Source organism: Pelobates fuscus, chromosome 12, assembly GCF_036172605.1.
Source record: "Pelobates fuscus isolate aPelFus1 chromosome 12, aPelFus1.pri, whole genome shotgun sequence".
Lineage (NCBI taxonomy): Eukaryota > Metazoa > Chordata > Amphibia > Anura > Pelobatidae > Pelobates > Pelobates fuscus.
The window spans coordinates 133,753,624-133,771,723 of record NC_086328.1 but is presented as its reverse complement, the minus strand read 5'-3'; the positions used below and the strand labels follow the sequence as shown (position 1 = coordinate 133,771,723).

General features: G+C 38.1%; 2 protein-coding genes across 3 annotated transcripts in view; one reads left to right on the top strand and one right to left on the bottom strand.

The window, feature by feature from the left end:
• Window positions 1-18,100, top strand: part of ANO3 (anoctamin 3) — a 349,289-nt gene that overhangs the window by 282,869 nt on the left and 48,320 nt on the right. The gene's annotated exons all lie outside the window — the stretch shown is intronic.
• MUC15 (mucin 15, cell surface associated) lies at window positions 3,118-16,352 on the bottom strand. Its single transcript, XM_063438315.1, has 4 exons — window positions 16,269-16,352; window positions 6,012-6,983; window positions 4,686-4,841; window positions 3,118-3,809 (listed from the first exon to the last, which is right to left on the bottom strand). The coding sequence occupies exons 2-4, from the start codon at window positions 6,946-6,948 to the stop codon at window positions 3,661-3,663; spliced, it is 1,242 nt and encodes a 413-aa protein (XP_063294385.1). The 5' UTR covers window positions 6,949-6,983; window positions 16,269-16,352; the 3' UTR covers window positions 3,118-3,660.

The following is an 18,100-nucleotide window of genomic DNA, read 5'->3' as shown; positions in this document are numbered from 1 at the left end:
TTGTGTATGGGGTAAATGGTGATTATGTTTTGTTTTTTTTTGGGGGGGGGGGGGGGTTTAAATCCATATTTCTATGGGCAGAAAATTAAAATACTAAACTGTCAGTATAAATGTAACTTAGTTTGCCGTCCTTGTACACATACATGTACGGATCTGGAAGGTGAGGATTCTTGTTGTGCATCTTGGAGGTGTATTGTGGATTAGATGGTAATTAATTATGCTGATGGGTAGTTTGGGCACAACAAGAGGGGCATTTTACAGGTTGTACATATGTATTGGTTGAGAACCCCTCTCTCAAGGTACAAGAAGGGCCAAAAGAGGGGAGGGGAAATCTTTGGGGCCCTTCTGCAGATATAAAATTCTTACATCCCTGTTTATGAAAACAAAAAGAGAGCAGGTAGGTAAAAATGTTCATGCATTGTGTATTGTAAACCTCTCATCTCTGAGCCATAAGTCCTTGCATTCAATATTATTAAATTATGCCCCACAATTCATGGGATGTGAGAATAATTATTAGATTTACCTGCTGGAAGCCTTTTTATCATACTGACTTTTTAAAGAAAGAAAAACATATCCAACTATATCAAACTATAAGTGGCCTATATTGTGTGAGACATTTGTAGATTTTGAATGTTCAACTGACTTATCTTTAGTGAATCAAAATGGAAAAAAGTCCAGCCCACACGTAAGTGAAAAGCCCTTTAAATTAATCGAGGTGCCCACAGCCAGCTGGACAATTGTTTAAATAAAGAACAGGTCCTTCTTAAAAATATTTTTGGAATCTACATTGAATGATTGTGAAGCCAAAATCAATGTTGTCATTTATATGAGTGGGTGCATTGGCCTTTTACTTTAATGTATGTCTTTTGTGAATAGTGGACCTAGATTAATTTTACCCTACAACAACCTTACTGATTTGACTCTTTAAAGATCTGGCTTTAACCCCTTAAGGACAGGTATTTTACCCTACAACAACCTTACTGATTTGACTCTTTAAAGATCTGGCTTTAACCCCTTAAGGACAGGTGACGGATATATTCCGTCATGATTCCCTTTTATTCCAGAAGTTGTGTCCTTAAGGGGTTAAAATTGCCCAATCATTAGTAAAATCAATGGAATGTCCCCAATGCTTCGCAATCAATACTTTGTGATCAGAATTGCTAAACTTTTGTCACTCAAAGAGTCAACTCTAAACTACATAACTACTTTGCATTATTAAACAGTTCATGGTTCAGAGAGTACGTTGTAGTCATTCTCAGCTCTGAGAGTGTTTTAAAGTGCAGTGATTTGTAAGACAGCACTCTAGAGCTGTCAATGAGGGACTCGTATTTTTATCTTATTGGTTGCCCGTGCCAGTTTTGTCCAAGTAGTATGCTCCCTGGAGAGAGCCAAGCCACGTGCATGTCTACTACTTAGGTCTGTATAAACCACGTCACAAAATGTGATAGCTAGGGAATGATTTACCTATTAAATAAACCCCCGCTGGATAAGGGTTTATTGGATGAGATTAGAACAGAATAAGATAATCCTGATTGGTGAAATCTCTTTCTAGTGTAGTGTATCTACCTAACCTGTACAGTATGAAGATCTTGGAAGGTAAGTGTTTCTGTTATTCTTCTTTAATTTTATTTTTTTGCATTATTTTTAATGCATTGTCTATATAATGCAGCAAAAACAGTGACTAGCTGTCTCCCATTGTTTCCCATTAGTTACTATGACTCGTGATAACAAAGTAAATATAAATATAGGGCAAGCAAACACGCAAATAATAATAAACAGAGACACACGTTGCAAAGGAAATATATATTTAATAAATATTTGTACAACTGAGCAGTTTGCTCAGGCATCAATTATGACACAATGCTCAATTTGAAGTTAACTCAGAATATATGAAGCTTCACAACTTTTTTGTAAATGTATAAATGCCCTCTCAATGCTAGAATTCATTCTTCTCATCAGAATGTTTGCTTTATAAAAAATATTTGAGATCATTTTTATTCAAGTTTATCTGCACGACTATTGATATACTGATATTTATTATCCCTGTTGTACTAAATATTATGAATAAAAAAGTAACAATAATTTACATTTTAATAAAATAAACACAAATCTAGGCATACTGTATCGTCTCCTTGTTACCAGAGCTATTTAAATACAGCACATTCCCCCCAAATCTGTATATCAACGTATGATCTTCAAATACACATCAATTATTTAACTTTAATTTAACTCTTCAAGCGTCAAAAGTGCAAGCAATGTGCTGTTTTGTGGTGCAGGGAATACTCTGCGCAAATACAAAGAATTCAATTTGTTGTTGAAAAAGTGTTTAAGCGTACGTCACTTGCATTCCATGTTCACATATTGAAACGGAGGTTGGAAATTCCGAGAGGGGTGTGAACATTTAACATTCTTTGCCTGCAGGTAAAAAGATGTGGAATGTTTCCTTAAGTTCTATTTTTAGCAAAATAGACATTTGGTGGCTACCCTGGTACGTAAGGTAAAGATGTGTAGTCAGCAGCCAAATGACAAGCTGCTCTTTTAATAATTAGTTATTAATAATTTGAATAATCTCTTGAATGATTGGATATTCACTTCAGTTTGACCCACTTCCTATCAACAGCACATACTTCGGTTCTACAAAATAGCAACCAATGTTCTAGTATTTGTGTATAAATTAACAAAATGGTACCAGGCTAGATTTCACCCTATGCTACATTACCGTTATTCACATGGCAGTAAAACAAAACTATCATAAAATGATCCATTATAATCTTCCCTATTAATCCATACAGTAATGATATGGCAATACTAATCTTGACATATCATAGGTTAAAGCAGTCTGTAAAAATAATAATTTTAACTTTTACATGAAAAAGCTATGTATCATTAGAATTCAGCTTGGACCAGCTGCTCAACGTATGTTTCCAGACACTGATCATTCTCATCTCAATTCTTCATTTTTATTGTAACGTAACCTACTATTTAATTGTTTGTTCCATGCACCCACTTATTATATATGCTGCTCCTGTGAACATTATACACCTGCGTAAACTTTACGGGGCATCAATGGCAAGCTCTGATTGCAGTTTGGTATGCAAAGTTGCACGAAGTTTGGGTATGCAAAGTTGCACGAAGGTTTAACACAGCCGAGCACAGTGCATCTAATTAACATTTTAAAGATAGCAATTCTGAGTTTTCGCTAACTTCAGACCTATGTCAGAATCAACAACGTAGCCAGCTACGTTGAGTTAAACAGCATCCCATTAAAAGAAATATTGTAGGCAGTGCTTATTGTGTAAAAATCTTCATAAAATAGCTTAGATCCGTTTTTGGCAATGCTCAAATGCTCATTGCAAAAATGATCATGTTTGTAGCATAAAATCATCAATTAAATGCAGCAACGTTGTATCTTAAAAGCAAGGTTGAAAGGCAATTTGAGCAAACTAATAGAATGTGCCTGTGTGCCAAAGGTTGAACAAATGTAGGAACATTCTGAAATTTCCCAAGTAGTGGCATTCCAATTCATTCAGGTCATTTTATATCCCTAATTCTGCAGCAGCAGCTGGGATCGGCTTGGACCATATACTGTCATGAGTAACATGACAAAGGAATTAAAAATACTGTCCTTGTTTTTTTTTCTTAAATGTCATATCTAGCGTTCTAGGGATGATGAGGTCGTATATCTTCCATTGCAATTGTCTCATTTGGTAAACGGTGAAAAGAAGAGTCTTCCATCGCTGTTGGGTTATAATAAGACGAATCTCCATAACTGACATCGTATGGACTGACTTCATTGTCCAGTCTTAACACTAAAGAATTAAAGAAACAAGTTATAAAAAACCCGGAATATGTGTATATGAATGGAAAATACATTAAAAGGAACATACAACATAATCTTTTCTATATAGATGTATTTGTTTACAAGCATGTCTATGAAAATAACTCTATACCAAAATAGACAACCCTCTGCACTCCAGATGTTGTGGACAACATCTCCCTTGATGTTTTGAAAGCATTACAGCTGTAAGATCATTAGGGTAAATGTAGTTCAGAAACCTGGAGCATCAAAGGTTGTCTGTCGCTGTTCAATACCATGACAAAACATAACTGCTCAGACCACCATAATTCAGATGCAGTTATCTCAAATGACTCAAGATGTTTTATTTTTTCTATGTACATATTCAAGAAATAGTCACCCCAATCATACATATTACCCCCCCCCCTTTTTTTTACTATAGATTGAGCTTTATTTATATATTTTTTTAATTATATGTTCATTCGCCCTTATTGCCAAATTCCTTTTGCTAAACAGATAATTGAAAAAACGGATAATTGAAAAAAGTAAATGATGTAAATGTAAACAATTACATTTTTGTATATTCATCTCAACATATTGTTTATATGAAAAGTTAAACATATCTGATATCCATTGTCATACGATAATTTGGACAGGGTCTGAAATATATTTAAGCATTAATACTTTTTAGTTATGAAGTATGTGTGAAAAATCAGATAGATACAAATAACCATATACCTTGCGTACAGTATCTTTTAAGGAACCTGATAGCAAATATGGAATGAAAGAGTTCCAAATTAAGGTATGTACGTAGGCAAGATCGCATCATACACCAATCACAGTCACACCAACGCTAATTCAAAGACATCAGAACTCTGCTGTACTGTACCTGGTTCATTCCGTATATCTTCATACAGTCTTCTGTGGGAGAAGGAGCTCGATTTCTTTGAGCCACACAAGAAGAAAGCCACTAGACAAACAAGACAAACTGCCAGAATTGATCCAATGATGGCTCCTACTATCACCCCAGCATCGCTTTTTGAGTCTGAAAGCATAATATTGATAAAACATTTCAATGAATGGAATAATTTAAACCTAATACTGGATTATTTGGCTAAACCATCACTCTATATATATTTGATTTGGTAGAATGAAGCTTTAGACCAGGTTTGTCCAGCAAAGACTCTTATCATACCACAGAATCTACAAACAAGCAGAGGCCGGCAACAGCTAAAGACAGCTAGACTGGGTACACCTGCTTTAGAACTTGATATAAATCAAAAATACAGGCTCTCAATCAAGTGTCGTGGCTACCAGAATAATATAACATTTACATTACAATATAGTATAATGTTTACAATTTGGATTCGGGATTCAGTGGTGTAGTGGATTTTTATTATGTCAGGGTGAGTAATGGATTTGGCAGACTTTAGTTCTTGTGACTGGTATCTGTTTGCCAAATAGCTGCTTATACTTCCCGTACTATTTTGTCAGATCACAGTACATACATTATATTCATCAGACTCCATAGTGCAGAGAGAAAATGGGGCACTTGGCATTTGCATTAGATGCCAGGCTGTGCCAACACAGACTTGCATGAAATAAAATCTAAGCATATTTACATTTATTTAGCTTCTAGAATGTGACAGTACATCTACATTTACAGTTACCATTGTTTCCCACTACTCAGCTACATTTTATTTTTTTGGAGGATTGAGAATGGACCTGGTACTCATGGTGTGCCTAACATATCCAGTCTGTGGATGAAGACAACTCTTGACAGGCACACAGCTTTTTGGTCATAAAATAACTTTTCTCATGTCAATCATAATGGATTTGAATTGTGGTTAGGAAGGTGAATGCCACCAAATACCATAGATTGACTGGAAAATGTTAATGCCCCTTCTACATGCTAACTTGTTCCAGTTGAGGTCACATATACAGATACAATTTGTAAAAACCATCATGCCAATAAATGTGTGCAGGTGGACAATGGGTCAGATTCAGTTCTCATGAAAGGTCTCCAGGTAGGCATCTTCAGAGTACCCTGTACAAGTCTTGACATTCTTTAATGAACAATAAAATCACTAAGGGCTAAGAAAACCTTTCTGTAGAGTATACAATGAGCATTGCAGAATGCATTCTGTTACTTTCAGAACAAGACATTTATCAAAACATCTTTACAATGGTAAATGTAAAAAAAACACATTCTTACCTTTTACATTTGGAAGGCCACCACTGCTGATGTTTGTTGTCATTGAGCTTTCTGTACCACTGGTACTGGGTGGGGTAGTTTGTGTGCTACTGTTTTTATTTGTTGTAGTGCTCTCTGTACTACTATATGTATTTGTTAAACTGGTCTCTGTACTATTCTTTGTACTTGTTGGTGTGGTCTCCGTATTATTGTTCGTACTTGTTTGAGCTGTTGCTGTACTATTATTTGTTGAGGTTGTTTCTGCAGTGTTGCTTGAAGGTGTTGAGGTTGCTTCTGTAGAGTTGATTGAAGGGGTTGAGGTTGCTTCTGTAGAGTTGATTGAAGGGGTTGAGGTTGCTTCTGTAGTGTTGCTTGAAGGGGTTGAGGTTGCTTCTGTAGTGTTGCTTGAAGGGGTAGAGGTTGCTTCTGTACTGTTGCTTGAATGTGTTGTTTCTGTAGTTGTATTCTGGGTCGTGTCTGTATTACCATTTGAAGTTGTCAGGGCTGTCTCCGTACTACTTGTTACAGATGATGTGGTTATGTCTGTTTTATTATGTGGTGTTGCTGGGGATGTGAATGTGTTTGAGGTTGTTGTGGCTATACTGCTTGAAATTGTTGAGCCTGTTTCAGTATTGAATGCTGTTACAGCTGTCCCCGCACTGCTGTTTGTTGTAGTTGTCTTCCCATCAGTGGTTAATGTTGTTTGAGTTATGCCTGTACTTTCAGCTAATGTGGAAGCAGTATTTGGGAATGAGGTGGTTGTTGTGTTTTGAGTCTGAATGTCGGTAGCAGCGGTGCTGGTTTCACTGCTTAAACTAGCGGGGGTAGAATTAGTTTGAACTTCAGTTGTGCTGCTTATTGTGGTGTATGCAGTGGTTGTACCATCTGTACATACACAGTTTGTCCACATAATTGAAAAAATAAAAAATACCAAAGCATCTTTCACAGACGGGTGCATTGTGAGTTGTTTTATGGTGCAAATGGTCACAGTACCTGGAAAATACAAAAATTCTGCTGGGTTATTTTGCTAAATTTGTTAAACTTAATATGGCACAGATTTTATAATATTGACATTCAACGTAAAATGAATTTTATCTTTAATCACTTTCTAACCCAAATCTCTTGTCCATCTTAGCACAGCATATTTCACCATACTTCACTCCTATCTCCAGCAGTGTGGGCAACAACCTCTTGCGTTTAAGTTAAAATGATCAACCTAACTCTTTGTATCTGCTTTTTACTTTATTCACTGTATGTTCATTGACTTCTATTTTCTCCATATTCAATGCATAGTGATTGTAATGCAATACTTCTAGATTCTATCTTTATCATACTCATTGTGTATGGTACACTGATTGTAAGCACACAGGCAGAGTTCCATTTTACTTTTATTTCAGTTTGTCTAATTATCTATTTCCTATTTGCATGATGAAGACCAATGTTATTTGTGCATACATTGTAAAAAGAGCTCTATGATAAAACTGTTAAGTAAATTAAATAAATACATTGGAGACATGTTATAAAATACAGTTGGTTCAGTTGTGCATAATTAACCTTCCATGCAATAAATCTAAACAGAAGTACATGTAGCTTTTTTTTGAACGGCACAGTCTTTTCGTCATAAAATAACTTTTCATATCAATCATAATGGATTGTAATGGCAAATATCAGCAAATATCGCCGTTCGGAGAACACAGAAACAAAATGAACCTCCCTGTTAATTTGAAATGTTTTATGACTTATCCTCATTGACTTAAATGGGTAGTAATTATTGACTTTAATGGGTAGTAATTATTGACTTTATTAGGTAGTAAACGTTGTGGATTATGACAGACTGTTGTGATTTGAAATAAAATTTGACAAGATCTGCAATGGTAATGGCAGACTTGCCAGATTTTACCATGGTAAAGCATTAAGTAGACAGTACGTTATCAAATAGAGACTATATCGATTTCTATCAGCTTTCTGCTGTTTTCCCATGTTAGTCTGCATTAAATGATCAACCAGTGGATCTTTTAAGCAGCTAGTCCTCATAGTGGTTTCTTTGTCACCTGAAACATCAGCCTGTAATGCCCTCGGTAGTACAGATTGGGGTCAAATCCTTTAAAGACCATAGAGGCAAGCAAAGCACAATGGGGTATATTCCTTAAATTCCAAGCTGTGGTGGGTTGAGAACTGACTAGTTGAATTTGTTTATGTTGGTTTAATGGCTCCTCAACATGATGTTTTCGAAGTAGCCCACACTTCTGACACATCTGGCTCACAAAAAGTTTTATTTGTAAAAAAAGATTCATAGAGCTCTAAACCGAAAAGCAAAGAAGTAACCATGGAAACCATGCAATGTATATGTCGATTTAGAACTCTGCCCTAGAATTGCTCCATACAAGTGATACAAGCTTGCCAACTATTTGTGTTTGCCGTCACAGCCTCTTATTTCCTCCTTCGAGCATGTGACTGCTTTAGTGCTGATATTTCACCACTCACTTTCACCTTCCTCAGAAAATATTCACCATTTAACCAGACCACACCTTTGATTTTTGTTACTCATATAAGAAAAAAAAAAACCACCATTGTTACTGAATAAATATACAATACTTGTTCAAACTCTACTCCCACAATTATAGATTTTTTTATTTAAACTGCTTATACATTGCAAATCATTTTATAATGGTATTATTTTGGATTTAGTTACTGAATTTTCTTGTCTGTGAACTTGGTTACAAATCTACTAACTACTGTTCCATTGTAGATGACACTTTCCTCTTTAATTCATTTTGGATATTTATACTGTGGTTAGAGGTGATTTGCGAGATGGGAGCAGGAGGGGGTGGCTCTCTTGGTTGTTCAACTAATAATCCCTAAAAATTATTTCAGCCATTAGGAAACAATGAATCTGTTATAGGACACCAAATAGTTAATAGTTATTCTGACATGAAGCACACGAGGAGAGTCATTGTAGCGGAGAGCTGGTCTTTCACAGGTTAACTCCACTAAAGATCCCAGTGAGGCTCATGAACAAGTAATAAAAATACCATAAAGTAATAATCACAGCAAGCAAGGTAATCCACGAATATCCCAATACGGATCCCAATGACTGGACAACACACAGCATCAGGACCAGAACTGACTTTTAATCCACACAACCTCCTTTTAAAGCATTCTCCCATGCAAGGGAGGGATTCACCATAATTAGTACAGCAGCCAATAATGTAACAGTTACCTCCCACAGATCTCCTCCACCCAGTGTGACACATAATCCCATTAAACATACTGTAGTTTTCCCCGAATTCTGGATGTACCCCAAAACAAGCAGTTAGAATAGTACTTTGGGTACCATGGTAGCCCTGATCTAGGTGACTAACATATCCAAAATTCACCCAGATCGGACCAGGGGTTCAGGAGTTAGGTGGAGGGTGTAATTTGACCGTCCGCACACGAGGTGGTATCCGAAAAAGGCTCCATGTGTTTTGGCCTTGCGGTCGGTCTCTGTTCGGGAGTTGAAATACATAGAAATACCTGCCATCCACAGCTAATCCTCCATTCGTATTTATTTCCTTGTTCGGGACATTGATTTTACTGAATGAGGTGCTGACTAGTCTCTCCGTTCGGGAGTTATGGAGCTCTGGAGGTCTCAGCGGTGTTCGGTTGTCGAGTGTCCGATTTGAGTTCCAGACACTCGACAACCAAACACCGCTGAGATTTTCTTGCGTAAGATGGCCGCCGCACGTGGTTCGTATGCCGAACGGCGACCACACAGGCACATACAATGTATCAATTAAGCTGCGATTTACGGAGGGTGAACGCTTAACGAGGCACACACTTCTCACTCGGGTGGTCTGATGGTTCGGTAGTTTCATTCATATGAAACTACCAAACAATCATACGAAAGCTACATACACTTTACAGATATACAGGGAAACAATTACACAAATACATTTTCAATACGAATTCCTGAGGACAGCCTTAATACAATCCGCTACAGTCATAACTTCGACTGACCTTGGTTAGCTAAACATCACAGGAAACATGGCTCAAAAAATGCTTTTGGGGTGCTGAGGTCAGCAATAACTGCTCTACACTAGTGATGTCCCGGACGGTTCCCTGGCGAATAGTTCCTGGCGAACATAGCGTGTTCGCATTCGCGGCGGCGGGCGAACATATGCGATGTTTGGTCCGCCCCCTATTCGTCATCATTGAGTAAACTTTGACCCTGTACCTCACATTCAGCAGACACATTCCAGCCAATCAGCAGCAGACCCTCCCACCTCCTGGACAGCATCCATTTACGATTTATTCGGAAGCTGCATTCATTTTTTTTTTCAATTTATTATTATTATTTTTTTTCAGTGCATATAAATGTTAAAAGCAGATACTCCCCCCAGACACTCTGTATTACTGCAGATACTCCCCCCAGACACTCTGTGTTACTGCAGATACTCCATCCAGACACTCTGTGTTACTGCAGATACTCCCCCCAGACACTCTGTGTTACTGCAGATACTCCCTCCAGACACTCTGTGTTACTGCAGATACTCCCCCAGACACTCTGTGTTACTGCAGATACTCCCCCCAGACACTCTGTGTTACTGCAGATACTCCCTCCAGACACTCTGTGTTACTGCAGATACTCCCCCCAGACAGAACAAAAGTATAGTTATACAACATATACCACCGGGGGCGCCACAATCACAAACGTGTGAACATATTTACCACATAGTAGTCATGGGTGTACATGTAAAGAGATAAAAGCAAAAGTATATAGTGAAGTATTTAATAGCATATAAAACAAAAATAATAAAAACAATTGCACTCACAAATGTAGTTGCACAATAAAAACATATGTCTTAATTGTGCTTAGAAAGCTTGTCAGCCCCTTCTTGGGCTAAATGTCCTCTCTGTATGTTAGGATCCCAGTTCCACAGACTTCAGGTTGAGTAGTAGTTCAAAGCTGGCTGGATATGATCCACAAATTGCAGGGACACTGACAGGCTCTTGGTCGCTCGACGCGTTTCGTCTCTCGGACTTTCTCAGGAGCTAGTGCACATAGCTCCTGAGAAAGTCCGAGAGACGAAACGCGTCCCCTTTGTGATATATGGCCCCCACCCACCGCGTAGGGGTGGGGGCCGGGGGGAGGACAGTAGGTCCCCCCTCATTATTTTTATGGCCCCCAACCACCGCGCAGGGGTGGGGGCCGGGGGGGAGGACAGTAGGTCCCCCCTTCATTATTTTTATGGCCCCCACCCACCGTGCAGGGGTGGGGGTGGGGGGAGGACAGTAGGTCCCCCCATTGTGATTTATGGCCTCCACCCACCGCGCAGGGGTGGGGGCCAGGGGGAGGACAGTAGGTCCCCCTTCATTATTTTTATGGCCCCCACCCACCGTGCAGGGGTGGGGGCGGGGGGGAGGACAGTAGGTCCCCCCAATGTGTATCAGGGTCCCTGATGACAGGTGTCAATCCATATCTGCCAAGTGACCCTATGTAGGGGGAACCTTCCCTATTCTGCTCTGTGTCAGTGTGTATCAGGGATCCTTAGGATAGGTGTCAATCCATATCTGCCAAGTGACCCTATGTAGGGGGAACAGTCCCTATTCTGCTCTGTGTCCATGTGTATCAGGGATCCTTAGAATAGGTGTCAATCCATATCTGCCAAGTGACCCTATGTAGGGGGAACAGTCCCTATTCTGCTCTGTGTCAGTGTGTATCAGGGTCTCTGAGGACAGGTGTCAATCCATATGTCAAGGTGTCAATATGTCATATGTCAGGTGTCAATACATATCCATTGTGATTTAGGAATGTTAGTTGATTTATGCCCTTTATGGATTAAAACCAGACTCTGCATCAACTGTGTAATTTTCCATGGGAGTTTTGCCATGGATCCCCCTCCGGCATGCCACAGTCCAGGTGTTAGTCCCCTTGAAACAACTTTTCCATTACTATTGTGGCCATAAAGAGTCCCTGTGGGTTTTAAAATTTGCCTGCCCATTGAAGTCTTTGCCAGTTTGCCAGGTTCGCCGGTTCGCGAACGTTTGCGGAAGTTCGCGTTCGCCGTTCGCAAAACGAAAATTTTATGTTCGCGACATCACTACTCTACACCTTTTTTGAGGTGGTGGGATTTCATTCAATGCTAAACGTTTACCCATGATAGGCACACAACACCTATAATTTATTGGGAATGGTCTACATTCTTTAAGTGGCATTAGAGTTTGGGGTGCGCCTCGTAAGGGGTGTATCTTGTCCTCCTATTGGTAGAGTAAGACAAGATGTACAACTGCTATATGGGATTCTTCTGAAATTAGCTTTTTTGACTTGTATAAACTTTTTCAGTGGGCATTTCTGGGTAGAGCAGAATGTCTACTACTTGAACCAGTGAACCTAAAGGGATACTATAGTATATCTGTAAGTAATCCCTAGTATTTTGGGTATTGCAGATTTCAAAAATGTCATCAGACTGTAAACATTTTTAAAATATGCTAAATGGAACATTAACGTGGAGATATATTGGGGACGTAGGGGGTTGTCAATTCACCTCAATTTTCTCTCTAAAGGAACACTTCAAGTTCTATGCCCTCTACAGTCGGTTCTAGGATTTATGGAGCCGGGAGTGCCCTGCTACCATCCAAGTGTAATCTGTCAAACAGCGTGACACTTACCGGCACTGCTCGCTGTGTTCTCATACAGGAGAGGCCAGATACTGATGAAGGCATTCATTTATAGGCTCTCAGCCAACATATGAGTTCAGGTATTGAGCAAAACTGAAATCTTACAAGGGGATAAGGCATGGCACTCCTGGCACAAGAACTACTACAGTGGGCTGAAGTGGTTATAGTTCTTGTTGAGTTTGTTTAATATAGCTGCACTTGTACTTGCCCCAGACATCTGATCACTATGGCATTATGCCACAGCTGTGAAAAGTCCTTTGCCGTAGGGCAAGATTAATGGCATGTAGGATGCCCAGTTCATGCAAATCCACCTATATACTGAGGTATCAATTAACCCCTCATGCCATATAGCTGCCCAGCAATGCACATATAAGGCTGCCCCTGTAATCTCATCACAATGGAAGACTGTTGCTGGGATTGGATTATCTTATCATGTTGCAAATCTATAAGAAATCTATTATCATGTTCTATTGCTGGGTATCACACCTCAGGGATTCTGTGTTTTATCAGACAGGGAAGATTATTCTGTATGTTATAAATTCATAGATTATAAGCTCTTTTGAGCAGGGCCTTCTTCAGCTTGTTAATGTCAATTATCCCAAATCTATAATTGTAAAGTGGTGTTGATTATGTTGGCACTATATAAATAATAATAATAATAATAATAATAATAATAATAATAATAATAATAATAATAATAATAGTAATAATAATAGTAATAATAATAATAATAATAGTAGTAGTAATAATAATAATAATAATAATAATAATAATAGTAATAATAATATCATAACTCATACTAATGTCCTGGTCTAGAGACAGAAATAGGGTAAGGGTTAACATAAGGGCTAGGAAAGGTTAAAATACCACTCCACAGCACAAATACAAAATAAATATTTATATGCCCCCCCCCCCCAAAAAAAAAAAACATTTAATGCATTTAATTATTGAAAACCAGTTTGCAAAACCTGCCGATCTCTTGTCTGCAGTGTTTACATTTAACCCCTCGCCTTCTAACCCAGCCCAGACTTTCCGTGACTGTCCAGCCAATGACTTTCCAATGCAGCTCAATGGGAAGTCTTTGCAAGTGCTCTGGGCAATTGCTGCCTCTTGAGTTTATCTCCACTGAGCAAAACAAACCAGGAAGTAACCGGATCTATTGTCAGTTTGAAAGCCAAGGGGGTGTAACCAGGTTAATTTATAAAAGGGTCAATTTCTACTAAAACCTGCACTTTATGCAATTTGAAAAAAAAAAGAGGGCACACTCTTCACACGTAATGCTTTTTTTTAGGGCATGGCGTATCCCTTTAAAAAAGGTTGACAAAGGGCTAGGATTAAAGAAACATTTAAACCCCTTAACCAGTACAGCTTGATGAAGTGCTTCATGGGTTAAGAGTGTCTCCCCTCTTTCTCAGTTTATAAAAGTGGCAATGGCAAGAGAAAACAGCACTTTTATTATGTTCTTAAAGGAGCACTCCAGGCACTAATACAACTTTAATGCATTCAATAGATTTTGGACTCATAACTGTGTTGTATTTTTTTTCCGTGCTCAAATCTTTAAAGTTTTTGCACACAAAAAAAAATGTATGTTTTGCAGATTGCTGCACAATAAGCCTGCCACAGCACTTAGTGAGCAACTTTGAATTCACAGCCAGGCTGCAGACAGTCAGAGACACTATAAACAGCCAGTGATATCCATATTATATGTGTCCTTCTAATGCAGGTTGCTCTGTGCTTCAAATCATTCAGTGCTGTCACTGGCTGACCTGTGTTCATACATTTTGATAAGGAATGTAGCACAAAGCAGAATGGTATGTTTCAATGTGTCTCTATGTGGACTTGCTCTGTCTCCCAATGTTTCTCATTGAACTAGCCAAGAGATCATTCGTACTCGAGACAAGCAGGAGCACCGCTGGTAGAAGGACATTAACAATGTATTCAGGGCAATCCATGGGGAGGAGGGGGGAGCAGTAATCTAACTGGTATTTACAAACTTATGTTATAAATAAAGGTTTTATTTAAGGGTAGTATAAGGGTTAGTCATAGGAATAGAGCTGTGAAATTAGACTTCTTATTAAGGTTAAACTTTGGCATTAACATTAGCGTTGGCATTAAAATTAAGGTTAACATACCATTTAGGGTAAGAATATGATTTGTATTTGTTTAGTTAAGTACGTTGTTTTGGGACAATTTGGATGTAGGTTTAGGGTTTAGATTAGATACAATTAATATGAATAAACTAAATTAACTACTAAGGAAGTTCATTTTAAAAGGCAAAATTAATTTTAGAAGTCAAATGTTAGGCAGATTTTTTATTTATTTTTTCAATTGCTGTGACAAACTTTAAAGCTATGCCTACTGCTATGACAACATAGAATGTGACAGCAGATAAGAACCATTCGGCCCGTCTAGTCTGCCCAATATTCTAAATACTTTTCAGTGTACATTCTTGGAATTAAGCAAAGAATGTAGCTGAATAATAATATATGTAATTATAACTTCTCATTCTCATTACTAATTGATAGTTCTCATTTATTGACCTCAGAAGGGTGAAGGGTTGAGTTGACCTTGCTGGGATTTGAACCAGTGAACTTGCGTTTCTGAGCAGGCTCTGTAGTTAGGGAATTTACAAACTGTACTAGCTAACCCAACTTAGTGTTACTTAATCTGAATGTTTTTATGGTCAAATGTAGATATCTAACTGTTGTAGAATAAGGCAAATCATAAAGGACATTGTAATTCTACAAAAATTGAGGGTCTTCCTTTGGCCACCTCTGGTCTAACCTATGACTAACCTACACTTTATTGGCCTAACTATTAGACTAACCGTCTGTCATTCTTGCTACATTCCTAACTGCCATTCTATCAGTCCAATCACATGATTAGCCATATATCCACCCAACATTCCAACATCCTACCTGCCGGGCTGCTACACATATGTCTAATCTTTCAGTCTATTATGCAAGCTTATTTACAGCCCCTAATTAAATGCTAATTTTAAATAAATCACTGAAAGCAATAGGAATACATTTCTCTCAGATACTTTTTCTTGTATGTTAAAACAAATGAAATGAAAAGGAAAAGTAAGTAATAAATTAATTTAGAATTAAATAAAATTGAAAAATGCTATACATAGAACTCTGAGCCCAAATATATTTATATAATATAGTTAACCAGGAAAACGAGCACTCAATGTAAATCGTGTGATGTAAATCTTGAAAAAAGTCCAACATGGGACTGAAATGTTGACACTATATATATAAATATATATAATCTCTTTTTTTTTATCATTCGGATTTCACAATTAGTAATTATGTTTGTTTTTTGTTCATTGTTTTTTTTTTAACAAGGAAATGAGATTTATTATACAGAGATTATGAAATGTTTATTTTCAGATGTCTTATAATATATATTAATATATTCTTTCCTGCAATACAAACTATAATCTGTTCCCAGTTTACTGAGAATAATTTGACTGAGACAAAGTCTTCTCATTGTCCTTGTTAAATAATATTGATTTTAAACTCAATATTTTGGGGGGAAACATGCTCTATTAATTGTTGGTTACAATATCGACACATTTTTTGCAATTTAATATAAAATGAAAGCACTTCTTACCTTGGTAGAGCCTGTTGTGTGTCTATATTGTCAGGACTGAAGCAGTATAATCCTGAATGTAAGACTGAGAGCAGGTGAATGGCACTAAACTAAAAGGGACATCAGAATGAAACTTGAAGTGGGTGGGGCTCAGTTCTCTGCAGGTAACAGAGCACCTGAGAACCAGATTGACCTGATTCTCTTATTGTTAAGCTATAATCTTTCACGTTGCTATTAACTGAATCATTCAGCTTTACCTTTTCATGAAAGGAACTATTGACTTTCATAATGTAAACTCGCTTGGGCTAATTTAATTTCAGCTAGAGCAATACATTACACTTTTATTTGCATTTCCACTGATACACAATATACAATACCGACTACTATTTAACTTGTTCTATATATAGAGCTCTCTGTAGCATATTTTTAAAATTTGAGATTAATGTCACAATGCAGTTGAAGTTTTTACATAAACTGTCAAAAATCGCACAGAAAGCATTTTTTAAAAAAAATTTAATTTGTGTTTTAAATCACTTTATTTTAGAACATGATGATCATTTAGATTACCTCTTTATCTAAAGCTTTCCATTGTTCCCCACATCCTTATATGTAATCCCCAAGACCAGGAGGCGTGTAGTCAACCATTTATATTTACTGATTTATCCCATTTATATATACTGAAAAAACAGTCCGCTGGGTAATGCTTATCATCGGGTTCAGCCAGATAATGCATCAGGAATTAGCATGGCTTGTGTTCATTAAACAGGGATGGAAGATTGAAATGCATAAATGGGGGGGAGCAGAGGGGCACCAGTGAGGCAGAGAGACATTAATGGGTGGGATGGGGAAACTAGTTAAAGTAAAAGAAAAAATATGCAGTTAGAATGGCACACTTCCAATTGACAAATTCAAACCTGTATGGTGCATTCTGGGTCTGTGGAGGCAGAGCTGTGTTCTTGGTGAGGTTCGAATCATGACTTACCATCATATGCCTCCATGCACTGTACCCGTACCCAGTGGTGTATTTTGGATTTCTGCTGCCCTAGGCACGACTAAATTAGGGTAGGGCACCCCCAAAATCTAAATTTGCCCCCCCCCATTTGTGTCAAGGCCATCTTTTTGACTGACAGACACATGCCCTCATTGATACATGTACTGATATACACTCACTGACAGATACACACAGTCATTGGCACACACTGTTTAACCAACACACACTTTCAGGGACAGATACACACTGACACACACACCCACTGACAGGCATACACTCTCAGATACACATAAAATGACATACACACACTGACACACACTCACACCCATTCTCACTCACAGACACACACTGACAGCTACACTCACTCAATCACTCACTCACAGTAAGATGGACAGCCCCAGAACACAAGGCAAACAAGGCATTTGTCTGGGAGCTTGGGGTGGCATTTTTTGTCGTCCAACCTCCCCCCCCCCCCCCCCCCCCCCAAATGCCTTGTTTGCCTTGTGGTACATACATCCCTGCCTGTACCTGTTTCTGAATATCACTGGAGAGACTGGTTAATAGAAAAGAGAGTTCTGTTTCATCCCCTGTTACGTAGCCAGAAAAAATACTGAAGAGGACTTGTGTGATCTACAGAGTATCAGAAGGCCGGTTATTAATACATTGGCTGAGATTATAAACTGCGTACTTCACCACAATGAACGTTTGATACATTGACAGTAGTTACAGATATGATCTCAGGCTCAATATCTACGTTTGATTTTGCAGAAATCACAGAAGTTACTTAGGCTAATTGAGATGTGCCGTTCAGAAGAACATTCATAGCATCAGGCTCTTTAAAGGTGAAGAAACAAAACATAAT